This window comes from Melopsittacus undulatus, chromosome 4 (assembly GCF_012275295.1).
Source record: "Melopsittacus undulatus isolate bMelUnd1 chromosome 4, bMelUnd1.mat.Z, whole genome shotgun sequence".
In the NCBI taxonomy this organism is placed as follows: domain Eukaryota; kingdom Metazoa; phylum Chordata; class Aves; order Psittaciformes; family Psittaculidae; genus Melopsittacus; species Melopsittacus undulatus.
The window spans coordinates 79,958,297-79,977,896 of NC_047530.1; the positions used below are offsets into that span (position 1 = coordinate 79,958,297).

Consider the following 19,600-nt stretch of genomic DNA (forward strand, 5'->3'; position numbering starts at 1 on the left):
ATGTATTATATTTTTAATGTATAGAACACACTGAATACTTTGAAATAATGGTCACGGCAGGATGTCATTTAAGATCTACAAAATACTGCTGGTTTCAGAAAAGCAGTGACAGTTTAAACCAGCTTGAGAAGCTTACACAATGTGGGAGTTGATTGTAAGTTTCTCATTCATTTCTGTGGGAACTGGTCTACAGTGTGCAGTATAATGCTAGTTTCCATTTAGTGAGATTTGAATGTGTAATATTTTTATTGTCTTTTTGTTCATGCAGAACATCAGAGGTGTAGATGAGACATTGCTGTGGAATTCTCATTGGGCTGCTATACCTCCTGTGGTACAGGCATGTGTCTTAAAATCTTACTGGTTCTGGGGAGACCAAGAGATGGGTTGTTAGCTGGGGTTTTTTTTGCCTCCGTCTTACTTCCAGAGCACCATTTCCATCTGTTACCTTTTCACAGAAATTAAAGTGCATTAAGCAGCAGAATAGCACAAATTCTGCCATTGCTGGACTTCTGACCTGGAGAGTATTTTGCTGTTCGTCTTGAAAACTCAGCCTGCCTTTAATTGTGCAATACATGAGTCATACAACCGAAGACTGTTCAGAAGAATAAAAAAATGGTCTTTATTTGAGGCAACACAAGTAAAAGAATTTAGAAGGGGAAAAAGGAATAAGCTGCTGTATGCCATCATTCACTGCCTTCAGCATGCTCATGCCTGAGGTTTCTGCAGGATTTGGTTCAACATCATACAGGAGATACACATTTCCTCTTCCAAATTCCTCTCTGCTCCTTCCTGCCTCCCCCCAGCTGGCAGATGCCTTTGATACTAGCATTTTAAGATTATTCTGTCATTCCAAAAGCCTTTGTCATCCTCCTCCTTACTTTACTTGACTTTATGCAGAGAGAGTGTTTAAGAAGCATCTGCTTGCTTTCTTGAGTGTGGATTTTCCACTCTGCCCCTAGTGTGAGAACTGGCTAAAGTGACAGGGCAGTGCCCTCAGCAAATTGCACGCTTAAGCATAATTTTTAAGGTTAGTGATGTTTTCCTCTGTTTTGCAGCTTTTCTAGGTAAGGTAGGTGACAAATCAGGGACTTTTTCCAGCCCATGCCTGAAACTCATGTATTATGACTGAGTAATAAAGTAGTTTTGAAATTATGTGAACTTAAACAGTGGAGCAGGGGTAACAGTAGTATCTTTGAGATATTCTGTGCACTGTAGTAAAGCAGGCTGTGTATTCTTGATTATGCCACTAGTGTGCAAAGTTCATCAAATTTTGTAACTAGAAGATGAATGGGTTACTTCTTTAGGTGACTGGGAGCTACTCTGTATGGAGTTGCATAACTCCCCTTTTTGTGATGAAATGTTGTAACCTATGCTCTCTTCTACCTTTCCTTTGAAATTGCTGCCCTTTAGCTTGAGCAGGAAGGGTGTCCCTGTGCAGATGTTTATGTTTTCTTCCATTGTTAGCCACATTGAATTCATAGAATCATAGAATAGTTAGGGTTGGAAAGGACCTTAAGATCACCTAGTTCCAACCCTACTGCCATGGGCAGGGACACCTCACACTAAACCAGGTCACCCAAGGCTTCATCCAGCCTGGATTTGAACACTGCCAGGGATGGAGCATTCACAGCCTCCCTGGGCAACCCATTCCAGGGCCTCACCACTCTTACAGTAAATAATTTCTTCCTTATATTCAATCTAAACTTCCCCTGTTTAAGTTTTAACCCATTACCCCTTGTCCTGTCACTACAGTCCCTAATGAAGAGTCCCTCTCCAGCATCCCTATAGCCCCCTGTCAGATACTGGGAGGCTGTTATGAGGTCTCCACACAGCCTTCTCTTCTCCAGGCTGAGCAGCCCCAACTTTCTCAGCCTGTCTTCATATGGGATGTGCTCCAGTCCCCTGATCACCCTCGTGGCCCTCCTCTGGACTTGTTCCAACAGGTCCATGTCCTTTTTATGTTGAGGGCACCAGAACTGCACACAATACTCCAACGGAGGTCTTACGAGAGCAGAGTAGAGGGGCAGGATCACCTCCTTTGACCTGCTGGTCACGCTCCTTTTGATGCATCCCAGGATACAGTTGGCTTTCTGGGCTACAAGCACACACTGAAGCTGGCTCATGTTCATTTTCTCATCGTCCAACATGTCACATTCTTTTCAAAAAAATGATTGCTCATGTTTAAATTATAACAAAGAGATACCTTTGTCAATTTTATTTTTTTTTCACAGAGTTCATCAGTGTTTTATGTCATTGCACTCATCGGGGCAGCTTGAAGGGAAAGTGGTTTAATGGCTCTTTTACAGGTGCTTGATCATTGAACCAAAGAGTAGCAAGCAAGACAAAAAACCCCAACTACTATATTTTTGATTCCTTTGTGATCAGGATAGCACTAATGCTGGAAACCTGATGGAATGACTCTTTGACATCTGTGTTTTGAGGCTCAGAATGTGATCTGTGCCTGTGGTTTGTGTAAGAGTATTCCATGATTAAGCCCATTGCTTATAAAATTGATTCTTGATTAAATTTTTAACGTACTGTCAATTTCTAAGCTAGTTATTATTTTAAAAAGATATTATTAGAAATGTGATCCATAGTGCTGATTTTTCGTTCAGTTGTGTTTATGGGGTTTAGTTAGGAAAATGTCTTGCCCTTAACTCTTCAAGAGTTGCATTTGCTCAGTTGTTTAAGCTGAGCCAGATCTTCACGGAAATATGTATTTTTTTATGCTTAGACAGAGTTTGTGTTCTCTAGTAATTATGGGTAATTCATCTCACTTACAGACTAACCCAGAGATCGTGAAAGTACGTGCATTTGCTTATAAGACTCATCAAGAAGGCACATGAAGAAAGCTAAAAGCTCATTAAAGGACTTCTCCAGATTTGTGTTGGCACTCATTATTTCATGTTGATTTACCTCACATTTTCTATCCTTAATCTTCTCAATAGTTGTCACAGTGCATCTGCTTTTGTAGTTTGAGAGCATGGTTTACAAGGTAGAGACCGTCCACTTTGTGTTGTACTCAGATGATATTTCACTCTGTACATCTGTGCAGTTCTCCTTTTTTCGCTGTGTGTTTGCATTGTTGTTTTGGGCAGTATTTTACACTGCCTGCTTGTAGTCTCAATGTTTTGCTTGCTCTGTCTCATTCTCTCAGCACAAAACTTGGACACATAATTAATGGAGTCAGTAAGATTCACTGTTCAGTACTATGATTTTTATAGACCTCTTGTAAAACTCAGCAGCCATAGTCCACTCAGTAGTAGCAGCAGCATCTAGTAGTAACCCAGTCTGACTGACTTGTAATAGACTCGGGCACTTCTGAAAATTTTACTGTCAGTTTGATTCTCTCCAGTTATATCTTAGTGTGAATCTTAAATCAGTATGTGGTAGCTTGGTTCTCAGCCCATTATTTAGTAATTCAAATATTAGCTGTAGATGGAGAAAGGTGAAATACTTTAGGCATGAATATGTTAGCTTTTCCTCAATGAACCGCTTTATATCTCAGTGGCAAAAGGTTTTCATTGCAAGCTGATATGCTCAGTTTTCATTGCAACTTCTAAAGAAGAAAATGCAAGTTAATTTATTAAAAAGATTATGTGTTCCACTTTTAAAAAACCTTAAGTAAATGTAGCAGTTAAATTGTGCATATATTTTAGCAGAATTGGCACACAAGCATGTTTCACAGACCCTTCATGACTCCACTTATTTAGTATTGTAATTGTAACTACCAACTTGCTCTGTCTTTTTCATTTTCCTACAAGGGAGAATTGAAGCTATTTGCATAGTTAACTTCATTTGCACCTATAAGTAATGACATTTAAAAAAAAACATTTCAGGAAAAGCTGTCAGAAGACAGTAGGAAATGTAAAGAAGGCATGGAAAAAAATCACACCCCAGCAGATGAAGATTCAAGAAGTGAAAGCAGCAGCACTGAAGAGGAAAAGGAAAAGACGAAATTGCTATTGGAGCGTTTGAAAGCTTTGGAGGTAAGAAGTACGACGGTTTTACACAGAAAAAGCACACTGCCTCCCCTGTTTGTTTGTTGGCACTGAATCACCTGTAGTATAAATCTGGTCTTTCACAGTTCACCTGTAGTCATGTTATGGGGTGGCTTTTTTAATGATTCATTTACCAAGGATGAACGAGAAGCTAAGTCTTAGAACCACTGAAAGGATCCCTCTCTAATGCTGAGTGTCAGATATCTTTAAAAACAAATTCATCCATTACTCTTCATTTAATTGGCACCATGTAATAATTATTTTTTTTTACTGATTATGTCTCGATTTCAAAAGTGTTTGCTTGAGTTGTCCAGATTATCAAATGTACTAGTACATTATCAGAAACTGAGTATGAAGTTACATATTCATGCTAATAAACAATTGGACTTGATGACCTTAAAGGTCTTTTCCAACCTAAAAGTTTCTGTGATTCTATAGTTATTACTACTGTAAGACTGGTATGTGTGGTTTAACAACTGTCATAAAACCAGTGTTGCTTCATTGTAGCTTATTGCTCAATTTTTAATTGTTAGATTGCTTGCTTGGGAGAGCTCAGATCTATTTACTGCTGGATTGCAGAAAGTGTATGTCCTTGTAGACTACATGGAGAATTGCACACTCTATGTTTTGAGTGCATTTCTTGAAAATTAAGATGCAAAATGGTGCACCTTATGGTAATTCTTAACTAGAGGAAAAGTTTTGAAGTTTTCTGAGGCAGCCATGGACAAGGTGCAGGTAAGACTGTAAGCACTATATATATTGAACTTATTTTGTGCTCCTTGGTAGAAGCATAGGTTTCAATGTGTTTAAAAAATAAGACTATGCATATTTTAATATAATTTTGAACTAGTACAAAGGCATCTTTTTAACTTATCAAGTGTTTCCTCCGTTCTGTTCAAGGGTCTATGTAGTGTTATAGATATGGATAAATAAATGCCTTGGAATGATCTTATCTTGTAAACAAAGACTTAATCACTTAGCCTCTATGTTTTTGCTTAAGTAGCACTTTTGAATCATAATTTTATTTTGAATTATACTCTAATCAAATGAAAATTCTATATCTTTGTTCCTGAGGACTTTATTAGAAGTAAAATATGAACAGTTATAATCATGTTTAGATCTAAATAACGAATCTAAAAGGCAGTCTCTGCAATTTTTCTTTCTTTAAAATCTTAGACTGTAAAACAAATGTATTTAATACTAACTATATTTTCGACTTGGGAAAAAGTACATGATACTTAATTTTTAAGGACCATAAAACCTGATAAATGTACAGTTTACTATTGTCTTGCTTTATCTGTTGATGGGGAATGATTGTAATTTCCTTATAGTCTTTTGTTTCCAAATACGCACTATTTGTGTTTGCTTTGCCTTAATTAGTCTGCTTGACAGTTGCAATTCTTTATGTCCTCAGTGGATAGGAAGCTATTCAATAATGTCACAACCTTTATCAGTTGTGGCAAATTGCCCAGATATGTAGTGTAGTGTTATGGACAGACAGAGTCTAGTTCTGGAAGGTCAGTGAATAGGTTTCCTCACTGATGTCAGTGTTGTGCAGTGGCTTGTTCAAAAACATGTATTAGTGAATGCCTGTACTTCAAGAATTAATCTACATAAATAGTTTGAGGAGCTATCAAAGAGAAAGATGAACTGCAGGGCCAACATTAATTGTGACCCAAGATAATTAAAACAAAGTGTTTCTAATTATGTGTTGTTTAATGTTACATATTCTTGCACTTGATTTTTCTCTTGAAGAATGTAAATTGTAATGTCAAAGACTCTATGGTTTATTAATTAAGAGACATGCTTTTTTGAAGTTATATGAAATTAGCAGTTTGAATCCTTTCCTATTTGCAGAGTAATTATTCCACATATTTATTAGTCTATATAAAAACGAGTGAAAAACTACTGTTTGTTAGTTCTCATGCTGTGGGTGTCAGTTTTAAATCGTACTTTACGTGATTAGATGTTACTGTATCATAAACAATTAATAAAATCAGCAAGGCTAATAAAGTACTTATTAAAGTTGGTCCTCCATCTGTGCACTGTAAAATCTGAAGAGTGACTATAAATAAACCCTAGTAATAATAGGAATAGTCAAAACATGGGACTAAATCCATTAATGTCTAGTAGTGTCATTTCATGGGTATCAGCACATTTAAGAAATCTTTTAGTATTTGTATTTGTTTGTTGCTCAAGTGTAGCTCATGAAAAGATGTAGCTTAATCTGTTAGAGTACTGTGAAAGTATTTCATTCTCCATATCTATATTCATTGTCCTATTGCTAGAGTGAGCTCCTCTTGAAATGAAAGACCACATGTAAGTGTGTAAAGAAATGTATGTAAATCTATGTAACAGTGTACTTCTAAGGAAAAATTTAGTAAGTCCAAGATAAGTTTCAAGTGAATGAAGTACCCAAAGAGAAAAGCTATCTACCAGCTCAGGGATAAATGGGTAGTTTAGCTGATACATATACAATATACTAGGTTGTTTAGTTTCTTTTGAGTATATATATGGAAAACAGTTTATTTTCCATACATGAAATAAATTGTTTGTTCCCTTCCTGGAGTGTTAGCATGGTAGACATGAGGAACATGGTGTTTTTTTTCAGGAATTTCAATTCAAGGTTATCTTGGACTGTTGGATGTGGATCAGGAAATTGTCAAACCTAAGTGTGAAAAAGGGGTGAGGCTTTGCTTTCACTAAAACATTCTTTAAATGACTTTGATATCAGAATTGTGTTTATTTTTTTTTCCTTTGGTGCTGTCAAACTTATTGCCAAATAAATTTCTGTAATACCTTTCACATTCTATGAACTTCTGTTTAACCTAAAAATTTTCTCACTGAACAATACAAATCAATATAACAAAGTACCTTTGCAGTCAGCCCAAGTGAAAGCTATTACATACTTTGATAAGAAACATATATACATATATACACATTCTCCCCTTGCTCGTTTTACATCCTTTATCATTTACAGCAAATTCTATTTCCACTCTACTGACTGATAAATACCATATGTTTCTAATCAAATGAAACAGATGACAAATAACAAATGGTTCATACCATCTTATATCCCATTTTATGCAGTTGAAATTAATTGTGATTTGCTGGATATCAAAAACTCCTTTGTTCCTTCAGCATGTTTAGTTGACAGCTCTTGAAATGCCACTTAATTTACTTCAACAGTTATGATCAAATGCCTTCTAACTCTTACAGAGAAAAAAAATCTTTGATAACATCTCTGTGTATTTGTAGTGCTGCAAAAAATGAAATACTAGTGAAGTACAGTGAATAACATAGCAACTCCTTGTTGGGATGTAATTTTATTTTAATCTGCTTTCATCACCTAAAGGTTTTTTTTTTAAATGGCAGACAGAAATGTACAAAAAAAAAAATTTATTCTGGACATGCACCAACCCCCATGCAGCAATTTCAGATATATGTGGGTATATATACACAGTTACAGTAAAACATTAATGTTATATTTCCAGAGTCATGCGCATATAAGTTGGAAATTTTTCACAAAACCTTAATTTGCTCTTTTGGGTATGTTAGGTATTATATAGCCTCTCATAGCAAGATTGTATACTTTCAGCAACAGTTTAGCACAGAGGAAAACTTTAAGAATATTCTATATTTTATGATTGCTGTCTGTAAAGGCCTTAAAAGACTGTCCCAGACCTTTGTTATCCAATATGGAATTACGGGCTCTCTGCCCCAATTTAGCCTTAAATGACTGAAATACAGGCTGCCCAAGCACCTGTGTAATTGCAAGTGAATTAAACTGATATACTGAGCTAGTGTCAGTCTTAATCTAAACATGTCTGTAAAAGCCATAGTTACTTTGATTTTTAAAATTTAATCACTGATAAATACTGTGTCAGATTTGAAGGCTTATTAAAGTCTCTCATTTGCACAGACATTTATGCAGTGAGGATAATTCAGTATGAATTAACTTTGTCTAACTGTATGAAATGTTCTGGCTCTTCCAAACTTCCTTCTTTGCAACTACAGTAGTGCAACTTTCTTAGAAAGTTACTTGCTTTTGGTTGATTATGAAGAAAGTAAGTTGCCTGGGATTGCTCAAAACTAAATGGGCCAAGAGTACTTAATGGAGGTTGTTTTGGACAATGTTCTGCTTTGCCAGTAAAAAAGGGATCTGTAGGATACAGAAATTTTGTTGATGGTGTTATGTCCTTTCCAATATCTACTCACACTCCCCTTTTTGAGAAATTGAAAGGACATCCAGAGTGTGAGTGTGTCCATCTGTTACAGGATAAGTAGTGCCTGTGTTTAGGATAGGACGTCATATTTTTGCTGGCACTTGCTGTGTTTCATGGCTGAATGAGCATGCCTCATGGTCCCCTGTTAGATGAGCAGCTTACCCTCACCTTGTTATGGGGAATTAATGAGTTTTGGTTATGTGGGAGCAATTTCAGCTCTTCAAAAGAGATGATGTACTCACCAAGTGCATGACTAGCACAGCTAATGCCTTGCTAAAATCACAGTACTTATGTTCAAATTAAAATAAACATTGTTAACAAGGAAGTGGTTCCATGTTTTGGTGAGTGTCCTCCTTCCCTCCCAGAAGTTCTGCAATTTGCAGGAGTTCCATTGGCCTCAAACAGTAACGATTCAATCTGCTCACAACCTGGTATTTTTCACCAAATAGCAAGCCACTGGGGTAGCATTAAATTGTAACCTTGAAGTTATCAAATGAAAAGCCTAATTCATGTGTGAAAATCTCATTGCTTGCGGGTGAGTGAGACTCAATGAAAGTTTCAGTAAAGTAAGCTGCAGTAGAAGCAGTATCTGCTAAGGAAGAGTCATGAAACCACTCTAATTTTAATTATAGAATTTTGCCCTCTTGCCCTTTGCAGTTCATCATAGAAAGATGTGTTTTGTTTTAATAAATTGAGCTTTGGGAGAAAACTCACTCAGGATAATAAGCTAAATGTTCAAATATATTAGAAGGGTAATTTCCCTTGTATCATCACCATTAAACAAATGAGGAAGTATGTCAAGTATTTCCGATATTATGTTTTTACTATCCTGCAGAGGAAGAAAGCATGGTATCAATGAACTATAAGGAAAATACAAAAGAAATATGAGAAGAGTACATATTTCCTTTGAGTGGATTGAGAAGATAACTTTGAGTGGGGTCTTGGTGGTTTTTGTTTTGCTCTTACATAATTCTCCTTTTTTTTTTTAGCCCTGTTCATTTTCCATGTGCTATAATGTAAAATGATAAAAAATTCATAATTATATTATTTTCCATGGAAAGAATCATACCATATGCAGGGGCAAAGAGCCTGAGTTTCTGAAAATAACTGTGAGAAAAAACTTCTTGTTTATTAAATGTTACTTGCTCCACTTGGGTTTATAGGAAATTGGTATCACTTTACTGAGATGCATAGAAAAATCATGAAACTATTCAATATTTTCTAGCAGTGTTCTGAATATTTTGTAGCAACCAGTCTTGTTTCAAGCAATCCATTTAATCTGGTTCAGCCAGAAGCCTCTTCTTAGCCCAGTGCCTTTACCATCCACATAGCTAAGTTCAATATGCTCATCAGTCTCCAAAGGCCAACCTACTTAATCCTAATTATTGGATTATTTTACCTTTAAGTCATTTCAGTAGGAGATTTTTATAATTACTTTTCTGAATTGTGTCCAAGAACTCTTTTATAGCCAGGGATCAGACAATGCAGCAGGGAAAGTCTTATTTCCAAACTTGTCCAGTGGCTGATAATGAATCAGCACTCATCTGCATCACTGGTTTCAAAACCAGTCCAGTTTATTCCACCTCTTTGCTGGTGATCGTATTGGGAAACTGTTCTAGCTTCCCGATAACTGAGTAAATTTCAAATTAAAACCGAACAAGTACTATCAAGCTGAATGCATTCTATAATCTTTTGATGCTTGAACTCTTCTACTGCAGGTCAGTGGCTCTGTTGATCCTAGTCTTTGGGAAGCAAATTTCATGGCTGCTACCTTTCTTTTTATCTATGTGCTATGAGGTACTTTCTTTTTTGCCATCTGTTCTCACCCACTTATGCTGCAGTCTTTAAATGCATCTCTCTCCCAGATGTTTTACCCACCCCCCTCCTAGTGCATGCCCTACTTCTGTTCATATCTTTCACTGAGGCTTTTCCATCCATCCTACATGCTGCCCGTGAGTTTGTGAAGCTGCATTTACCACAGTCAGCAAAGAAGCTGAATAGCTTTCAGTGGTCAATGCACCTTACAAGCTGGGATGTTAATAGAAATAATATCTTCATATAGAAGTTGTAGACTAATAGAAACCTCTTCTGAGCAGGGTATTAAATCCAGTTAGTATGTGAAGAGTATTTAAGAGAAGAGAATGTTCTTGCAGACATGTAAAATATTGAGGATCTAAAAGGACTTCCTTTTTTCTTTCTTCTTTTATGCTTTTTTTTTTTCTAAACCAGTAGAAATTCTTGGCAATTTCTTTTTTGGCATGCAGAAATTAAGATGATCTAGCAGGGATATGAATTTACACAGGGATGTCGAAAATAGCTGTGCCCACTGGATGTAGGAAGAGCTGTTCAGATTTGCTCTGTTTTTTTATTGCTGTAACCATTTGCTGCTATCATTAGAGAGAGAATGCTGATCTACTGTTGCACCAAAAACGTGCCTTAATATAAATAAGGCTGTACATTAAGAAAGTGCCTCCTTGACTAGTGAAGAGGCATGGAGGAGGCCATGAATATCTGCCTTTTTCTGACTGTTCAATTCAATGAAAGCTTAAAATACTTAGTTTCTAAAATCAACCATGGTGCCTCCTGGGAATTTTAGTTTGAACAGATGGTATTGTTTTCTTTTCTAACTAAGTCTGGGGAAAAAAGATACTGAATCTCATCTTCTATAAAGTACCACAGCAGTGGTTCAGAAGTTAAATATTTTGGGTCACAACATGCAGAGCTTCCGAATTTTTGTGACATGCTGAAAGGTAAAAACTTACAGATTGCCTCTGCTTTCTAATATGAGGTACCCACGAAGCAGTAATCTATCAGAATTTGCTAATTTGATGAAGTGCTCAACAGAGTATGCTCAACTACTGTTCCTATGCTATTAAGATTAAAACTGCATTTAATAGTTTTAAGTGTGACATCATGTCATACCCCATCAACTACTTACATAAAGGGAATTTTGCTGCGTATCAGAATTTTTCTCCCTTAGCCTGCTCATGCAATCAGTTTAGGTTTTAATAAAAGTTACTGGCTTTGTAGCATCAGATATTTCGGTGATCTTATCACACGCATCAGTTTATCCAAGTGAGGTGCAAGGCACATTGGGAAGGCAGAGTTAAGTAATTTAAACTGTTTTGACTTGTAACTTCTCAAGTTAGAATGACATAAAGTATTCTTTTCCAGGGCAGTGAATCCAACATCTTCCACATGAAAGAAACATTCTTAAATGCAATTTTTAATTCACATTAATATTTTAGTCAGGGTACTGTTTAGAAGATCCCTTAGTTTACCTATTGTGTTGATGCAGTTGTGAAAATTATAGGTAAGCTATAGTATTGTCTAGATGTATATTAAGCTCTGTAATTTCCCCCCACCAAAAAAAAAAGAACTTAGAGAAGCATCGAACATTAATTTTAGAACAAAGTGTAATTGCATATATTTATTGTAAAAGCAGATTATAAATTCATTTTTTCTATGGTATACAAAATTGTAGTACAATGGCTCTTTTCTTACAGTTAAGTACCAGTACTTTCTTGACTGATACAACAAACACTCTTTAAGTAGTTCAAAGTATTGAATATGGCTACAAGAATAATGATTTGGTGCCAGGAGGTCTGAGGAATAGGCATAATCAGGGAAGAAAAGGTAAGTCACAGAAGTCAAGGAAAATCTTCTTGGTTTTATTAAACCTGTCAGATTTCCTCTATTGAAATTAATGTTAACTGTGTTCTGCAAAGAGTCCTTGATAGATTGCAGTGAAGGAATCTGATATTTCAGTCTGACTTTTATAATTTAAATAATGATAGTTTTCAGTGCCCTTCTCTCCATGTATAGTGCCTTCTTGCAAGCAATCAGTAGATAATGTAACTTACCTTTTTTAGCAATCAGGCATGTGGTACAATTGAAAATTCACTCTCCCTGCTGAATGAAATGAGATTTTCCAACACTGTGTTATAGACCTAGGTGACTGTGTTTATCCCAACACATCTATCATTTCAAAGAGTGAGAATCAGTAGGTTTTTTTAATAGTTTCTATCAGGTATGCACTGGGGGTCCAGTTCTGCACAAGCACTTTCTGTGAACTTGCCCATTGCTCATAGTGGCACCTCTTTTAGAGGAGAGATTCTGTGTGACAGAGATTGTAGAATCACGCCTTATATTTTTAATTTACATACTAATGCATGCGATTTGGCAGTAATGCCAGCTGTGTGGTTCATAAACTAAATAAATAGCTGCAGTTCATTTCAAACTAACATTATTAAGAAAACCCAGTATTCTGTGAACATTCTCTACTGGCTGCATAGAAAATCTCAATCAGTTTACCTCACATGTTGGAGCTGAATCCCTTACAACTCTAGCAACTAGCAAAATAATTCTTTTTTTTCCCATTTCTCTTTACTGGCCTTGAAAAATAATGAAACAGTAATGAAGTCTGCATGGTGATGCACTTTTTCTTAATTCAGTAGTTATATCCCTTTTGTTCATCTTGTAGAAATACAGAATTGGAAATTAAAGCTGGGATTCTGGGCAGGTATAGTTACACTCATATTGCTAGAATTACTGGAGCTGTGCTGACTTCTAGCATGTAAGATTCTTAGCTCCTGTGTCAGCCATATGTTTAACTATACATGTGAAATCTGTATGATTAACATAGTCCCGAGATTCAATATTCACTAGCTTTATTATGCAGCCAATTTAATAGTCCACAACAGAAAATACTAAAATGATTATTTTTAAGTCTGTTTTAACTGTCATGGTGACAAGCACAGATTTTAAGATTAGTTATAAATATATAAAGAGAATAGATAAATCAAATGTGGAATAGTCTGACCTCAGTCTCTTATGTTTGACTCTGATTTTCTCTGATGGTTCTGTAGATATGTGATAACTCACTAACTAATTCTCTAATTTCAGTGCATCATCAAAACAGCTATACATGGGTACAGTATAACCTCATATGCATGGACTTGGATACCTACATCACATACATACATGTTATAATGAGCATTTGTCTGGTTAAGATCTGCATTACTATTAAATGCCAAGTAGAAGAAGAGGTTTGTTTTTTTCATAAAGACAATCTTTTATATGTTTTCACATATTGCCCATTCCTGCCAGTTGTAAGCTGCCTTTCCCCATATGGGGTGACAAAGATCCTCCATTCTGTTTTGTCTCAGGCTGAGCGCCCTTCTTCTGCTTCCCACATCGAACAGCTAGAACAAGGTCTCTGCCCCAGGACAGCCTCTGTTGTGCTGTTCAGCAGTGTGCAGCAGTCACCTTCCCCTGAGACTAAGAACTGCCTTCTAATCTTTTTGACGTGCATGCCCGTAATTCCTAGGTGCAGGTGGGGAAAGGATTAGACTGCCTGGCAGGGCTCTCCAGTTGCATCTGGGATATATAGGCACGTAATGCCATCTAGAGGGCAGAGTTTCTTCCCTTCCTACAGAAATACCTATGGTAACTGCTGGGTTTCCATCACACCTCGTGACAGTGCTCATTCATCTTTGTGATTCATGCATTTTCCTATTCCTTTTCTCATTAGTATGTTCTCACACAAGACCAAGACATGGAAATTATTTAGGAGAAGAGAAACACTCAATTAGCAATTACAACTGTTTCCCTTTAATAAGCCTGCAGGTTTCCTTGTTGTCTTCAATCAGTCAAGTGGGCTGTTTCTCCAAAAAAAATCCTCTGATTTTAAAAGCTCTGGGTCTTAATGCTTAAATTCTTTAGGAAGAAGTTCTTTGAAAAAGAAGAAGAAATTAAGACCTAGGTTTGTTATTCAGCTTTTTTGGTAAACTGTAAGAAAAAGAATACATACAAATTGGTTAATTCTGTAGACAAAGTCCTTTTTAAAGTTACTGCAGCGACAATTTCAGGTCAGCCGAAGAAATGGGTCTGAAGGTTGCACTTTATGTAAGTCTGTTGTGCATTTAGGCAGAAGAACTTAAATCTTCTTGTTGCATTTTTTCCGCTGAAATATTTGTTTAGCATTTCTCTCAGTTTATGGCAAGCTAGAAATAAGTGAAGACAGGCTTCTCAATGAAGAGGTCATATGGCTGAAAGCGCTGAAGTTTCGTCTTAGGTGTCTCCTAACAGCTCCTTCTTTTTCTTCTTTTAAACCTTATGGAGTTTGTTTCTTTAGACCTTAGACATACAAGAGGAAAGTCTGTTGCCTCCTCCTTGATAATATCCTCCAGTCCTGTATTACATTTGTTGTCATTATACTTCAGCTGCTAATACCAATAATGACAGTTATAATATTTTTTTTCTTAAATAAGCAATGGATGTTCTTCCTGTAGCCTTAAATCTGATCTGTATTGTGACAAAACCAATTTTGTAAGACATCGTAGTGACTCCCCAGTGCCATGCAGAGATAGCTGTTACATAAATACATACATTAATTTGCTTAAATTAAGGTATGATGAGTGAAACAGAAAAAGAGGCTTTAGTACAAGCTTTATAAACAATATAGTCTTTTTATATAGTGCCCTGCATGCAAGGTAGTCCAGGTAGCAGAGGCAGTGTAGCTGGATGGCCTGGTTTTCATTTGAACTAATTAACTCTTCTTGAAAACCAGGGTATTAGCCCCAGTAGAATAATGTGTTAGCAAATTGAGGCAGCTTTAGCTGATCTTTGCAGGGTTGCTTGGTGTAGTGGGGACATCACTGCTAAGGAAACAGCTTGTGTCTTCCTCTTGGTGTAGTGGAATATATTTTCTTCTGTTCCAGTGGTGGTGTTCCTTGTACCTTTTTTGTCAAATATTTTGTCCTTCATAGTGTCTATGTGTTAACTATACAAAAATTTACCTAGTTAGATGGGTAAAAGCAGGTATTCTTAGGTTTTTTTTTGTAAAAAAGAACTTGCTAGTATTAGCCAAGAGCTGTAATTGATTCAAATTGAATAGAAATAAGAGATTAGAACTACTCATGGTTTTACGCAGCTGATTTACCCTTCTAGTGACCTCTGCCAGTCAGGAATATTTCCCAATTGCAGGCCAGTCTGACAGAGCAGTAGTGTGGTCGATCCTAGGTATATATTACATTGCATAGTATTTCATGCATTTATTTATTTTTGTTATTTTCTCTGCATTTTCCCTTTAGGCCAATCGATTAATCACTGATTCTGCTCTTGAACAGCAGCTTAGAATAAGATAACAGCAACATTTTCTCATGTTTCATACTAGCCTTAGTGTATTTGGCTATGAAACTCGGACATGTGAACGTGGGTGCAGTTCTGGTGGCTGCACTGGGGTTGTGCTAACTTATGTGTGCGTCAAACTTGGCGCATTACTGCTGCTGTGCTTTTCATGCCTGAGCTTCTTGCAGGAGCACCACTGAATCGTCAACTTCAACTTAATGTGTGTTTCATATGGGATTGTTATTGTCATCCAAAGCTTGTTTTTTTAAGAACTACAATTTGCTACTTTCTCAACAAGATATGTAGTCTAAGGCATTTCTTGGACTTCATGCAGGTGTAGTTTACCAACAAATTTAAGGACAGAGAACAAAATCAGATAAATTTTATATGCTGAAGATCAAGTTTAGGTAAATAATTGGATTGTATTTAGTACTGCACAGTAACAATTAATTAATTATAATTAAAATAGAATTTTCTTTCAATGTAGCTGGCTTTAATTTGTATATTTCTGTACAGTTTCATATTTTCTATTTTCAAAAGTACAGAGCTGTAAAACTATCCAAGTAAATTCCTCTCATACCTCTGTCATATGTAGGAAAAAGCCTTCCAAACAGGCCTTTTGCTTTGGTGTTATGGGATATGCTCTTGACCTGGCAGTTGACTTCCTTAGGTGTATCACTATTAATTTAGGACCTGAAGATAGCCTGTTATAATTACATGTCTACCTTAGCAAGCAGTGCAGTGTAATAGGAGCAGATCCTCAGAGACGAGGTGTTTGTGCTAAGGACCGGACATCCGTATTGTATACATCTGGGGGAATTCACTTTGGCTGAGCTATAGGTAAGGCCACCAGCAATTTAGTCCGTATTCCAATTTCATGTGAAAGAAGCCCAGTCTGTTGACTCTAGGACTAGATTGTGGTGTCAGTTCTAGTCTGGTCAGTGCAATAATCAGAAAAATCACTTGAAAAGAACACTAACTGCTCATCCAAGCCAAAAAGCCAGTGTAGATACACCTTATGTCAGCAAGCAGCATAGAAGAAATTTTGTATGACTAGTTAGGATAACATTCAGGTGCTGCAACATCAGACTGTTTCTAAAGGATCCTCATCCCTCTACATCCATCATCTCTGAAGTGAGCACAGTCTGCAGAGCACAAAAAACAGACACAACTCCAAACTGTTGAAGCTTTTAAAACAGACAGCATTTGGGGTCTGGGTTGTCGTTCTTTTGGGCAAAATACAATTACTCTGCAAATTCACTATTCCACTCTAAAAGATGAAAATGAATCAGAAGTTCCAATTTAACAAATGTCAGTGCAGAAATCAACCTACTGTGTATTGCAGAGTGGAGTGAAGGGCATTGTTTGTTGCTTTTACTTTGTCTGTAAAAACAAAAGAGAAAAATATTCAAAGCTTTCAGCAAGGTGATGTTTGCAAAGAAAGTCTTATTTCAGTTAGCAAGAAATGAACAGTAATTTTGTGATTCAGTTATTAGAAGTTACCTATTGGCTACAAAACAATTGCTATGTGTTATATGGCATTTGATCCTATCTGTAATACAGTGCACCAATACCTGTTCTGCTTTACTTTGCTTTGCAAATGCTTAGCCAGAAGGAAGAGAAATAACTGAAGCCATCAAACAAAGTTCACTTTGAAATACCTGGAGCAGTTGACTTATGGGTGACTTTTGATGAAGAAAGTGAAATCGCAGGAAACATTGCCTTCAGAAATATTTTGATGTTCCCATGTAGTTAAAAAGAGAAACTTGTTATGAATTTATGTTACGAATTGTGAAACAGCTGACATTAATAGGTTATTGTGGTGAAAACCTTTTAACTCCAAGTCTTTAAAGGAATAGAATAAAATGATTCATGATAGGAGAGGGAAAATAGCATGTTTTATATTTTATTATGTTTAAAAATATTTTGTGACAATATCAGTTATAACATCATGTAATATTTTTAATGTTATTGCATAGTACAGCACGCTGAGTGTGACATTTAAGCATATGGGATCAGTGTTTTCCGGGCTGTCAATATAAATCCCTTTATTTTATAATTTTTTTTTCTGTTAACTGAGTGAAAAAAACTTAGCATACATAATAGGGAAGAAAATATTCTTGATAGAAATTCAGCATCCACTTTCTCTTGAAGGCAAAGCAAAACTTTTATTGTTTCACCTTCCAGTGAGAGCCAAAATAACTGATTATGGGAGACAGTTAATGGTGTTGTTGATTATACATTAAAACACACAGGGGAAAAGAAGGAATTTGCTTAGAGTTTTAAACTTCTCTTTCCCTCATTGACCCCAAGTGCACTCCATGGCTTAGTTTCCTGGGGGATGTCAATGGGTGAGTAGGGAGGAGGTTAGTGTTGGTGTTCCTTGAAGATAGTGCCAAATTTAGTTCCAAATTTAAACTGTCTACTATTATTTAATAACAGCCCTTCAGTTCAGGAGCGTGGAGCAGCACAGAAGTACCAGTTACAGCAGCAGGGCCATTTCTTGCATTGAACTATGAAATTGTATTTCATGTTCACTCCAATATATAAAAGCTGCTTTAAAAGAGGAAGAACTGCTCTTCATAGATAGAATTTCTAGAAATTAAAAAACATATTTGCATGTGCGTAATCCTTGGTTTTCTGGTATGTAATTTTAAGTTTTTCTGCCGATTTCATTGACTGTCATTTTTATTTTATCTTTGTTTTTAAAGAAGAATAAGTTACTTTTTTTAATTAATTAGATTAAAAATTGTGTTCTATTCCTGAATTGAATATTTTAATGTGACCTGCCAAATTAGAAAAAGTAAATTAAATTTGCTGAAAGGAATAGATGAATTCTTGAATTTCCACTTTTGAAGAAAACAAGCTTAAGGCCTTTGTGACTTTTTCCTATACTTAGATATTGAGATGTGACCTCTGAAGACAAACTGTCTCTTGGGCTTCTTTTTCCATACCTGCTTCCCATTGCCATCAATCAGTAGTAGTAGTGGCTGTATTTGCTATGAGCATCTCAGGTAGGCAAGTAGGGAAAAAAAAAAAGAAATGGGTTCTGTTGGAATAAAGTTGCCCAAGATTAAGTTTCTTACGTACATCTGCAATGTCTTGTTCTTTTCAAACTCTACATTAGATTAACCTTGAAGTTGAGTATGCTACTCAGGAGGGCGTGGATAATGGAATCATGGAAAGTAGAAAACTGTCACTGTGTCAGTAACCTCGCAGTCAAAATTGCAAAGGTTTGAAGGATAACTCATTTAAAGTGAATTCTAAAGTTGCCTTTCTTATTGCTTGTAAAACTTTCCTGAAAGTATATGAGTTTTCCTCAAGATTGGAATTTAAAAAAACAAACCAAACCAAAACAAAAAAGCCCACCCTTCTGTTTTGTGATTAGGCAAGTGAAGTTTTTAAAAAATGGTTACTATGTGGATCATTTCAGAAGGACCCAAAGCCCTGGAAATACTTGTACTGATTTCAGTCTCACTTTTAAATTTGATCAAAATCTTCTGCAAAATGTTTCCTTTGAAATCAAAGCAAATATTTTATTTGAAAATGGCTGTACTGGAAGTTTTGTGGAAGCTTCCACATTGGGTGTATAGGTAGTCAATGGTTTTAAAAAAGTCTTTGCTAATTTAAAAGAAAATATTACTTCAATTAGTATTTTCCATGAACAGTTTGGTTTTTTTGAAAGAAATATTGAAACAAATACAACAAACCAAATGTGATATGATTAATTCATATGTGAGTTTTCAATGCAGAGATGCCTATGTATGTGTTAAATACAAGTAGATATTAAACACAACAAGCCCTTTAAGATTAATCAGATCCAGGCTGCTTGCCTTTATCTGCTTGCGTTAATTGTAAAAATCTTAGTTTCCCTTACAATTTCAGGATCTCATACTTTTTTCATGGACCAGGGATTTTATTTTTAGTTCTTTGATAGAGGAAATAACTGCCTGTTAATATTACATGGGGAAGCACAGTAAGTCTGTCAGAGTGAAATGCTCTCAGTTCTTAATGGAGAACAGTTTCATAATAGAATAAATCACTTAAAATGAGATGCAGTGGGGGAAGAATGACATGGAACATCTGCCTCTGGTTCACACTTTGCAAGGGTAAGGATCACTAAGTGTAAATACTGGAAAATCAGAAAATAAATTTTGTGACATGCACACACTGTTCCTTGCATAAAAATTCAGTCATATGTCTTACTTTTGTGTGATGGCGTCATGGCCTGTAATGCAGTGC

The 19,600-nt window shown here is 36.1% G+C and overlaps 1 protein-coding gene across 1 annotated transcript in view; it reads left to right on the plus strand.

The window, feature by feature from the left end:
• NCKAP5 (NCK associated protein 5) overlaps positions 1-19,600 on the plus strand; it is a 388,757-nt gene that overhangs the window by 257,291 nt on the left and 111,866 nt on the right. The window contains exon 7 of the mRNA XM_005153771.3: positions 3,840-3,989. Coding sequence (XP_005153828.2) covers positions 3,840-3,989 — 150 coding nt within the window. The remainder of the gene's footprint in view (positions 1-3,839; positions 3,990-19,600) is intronic.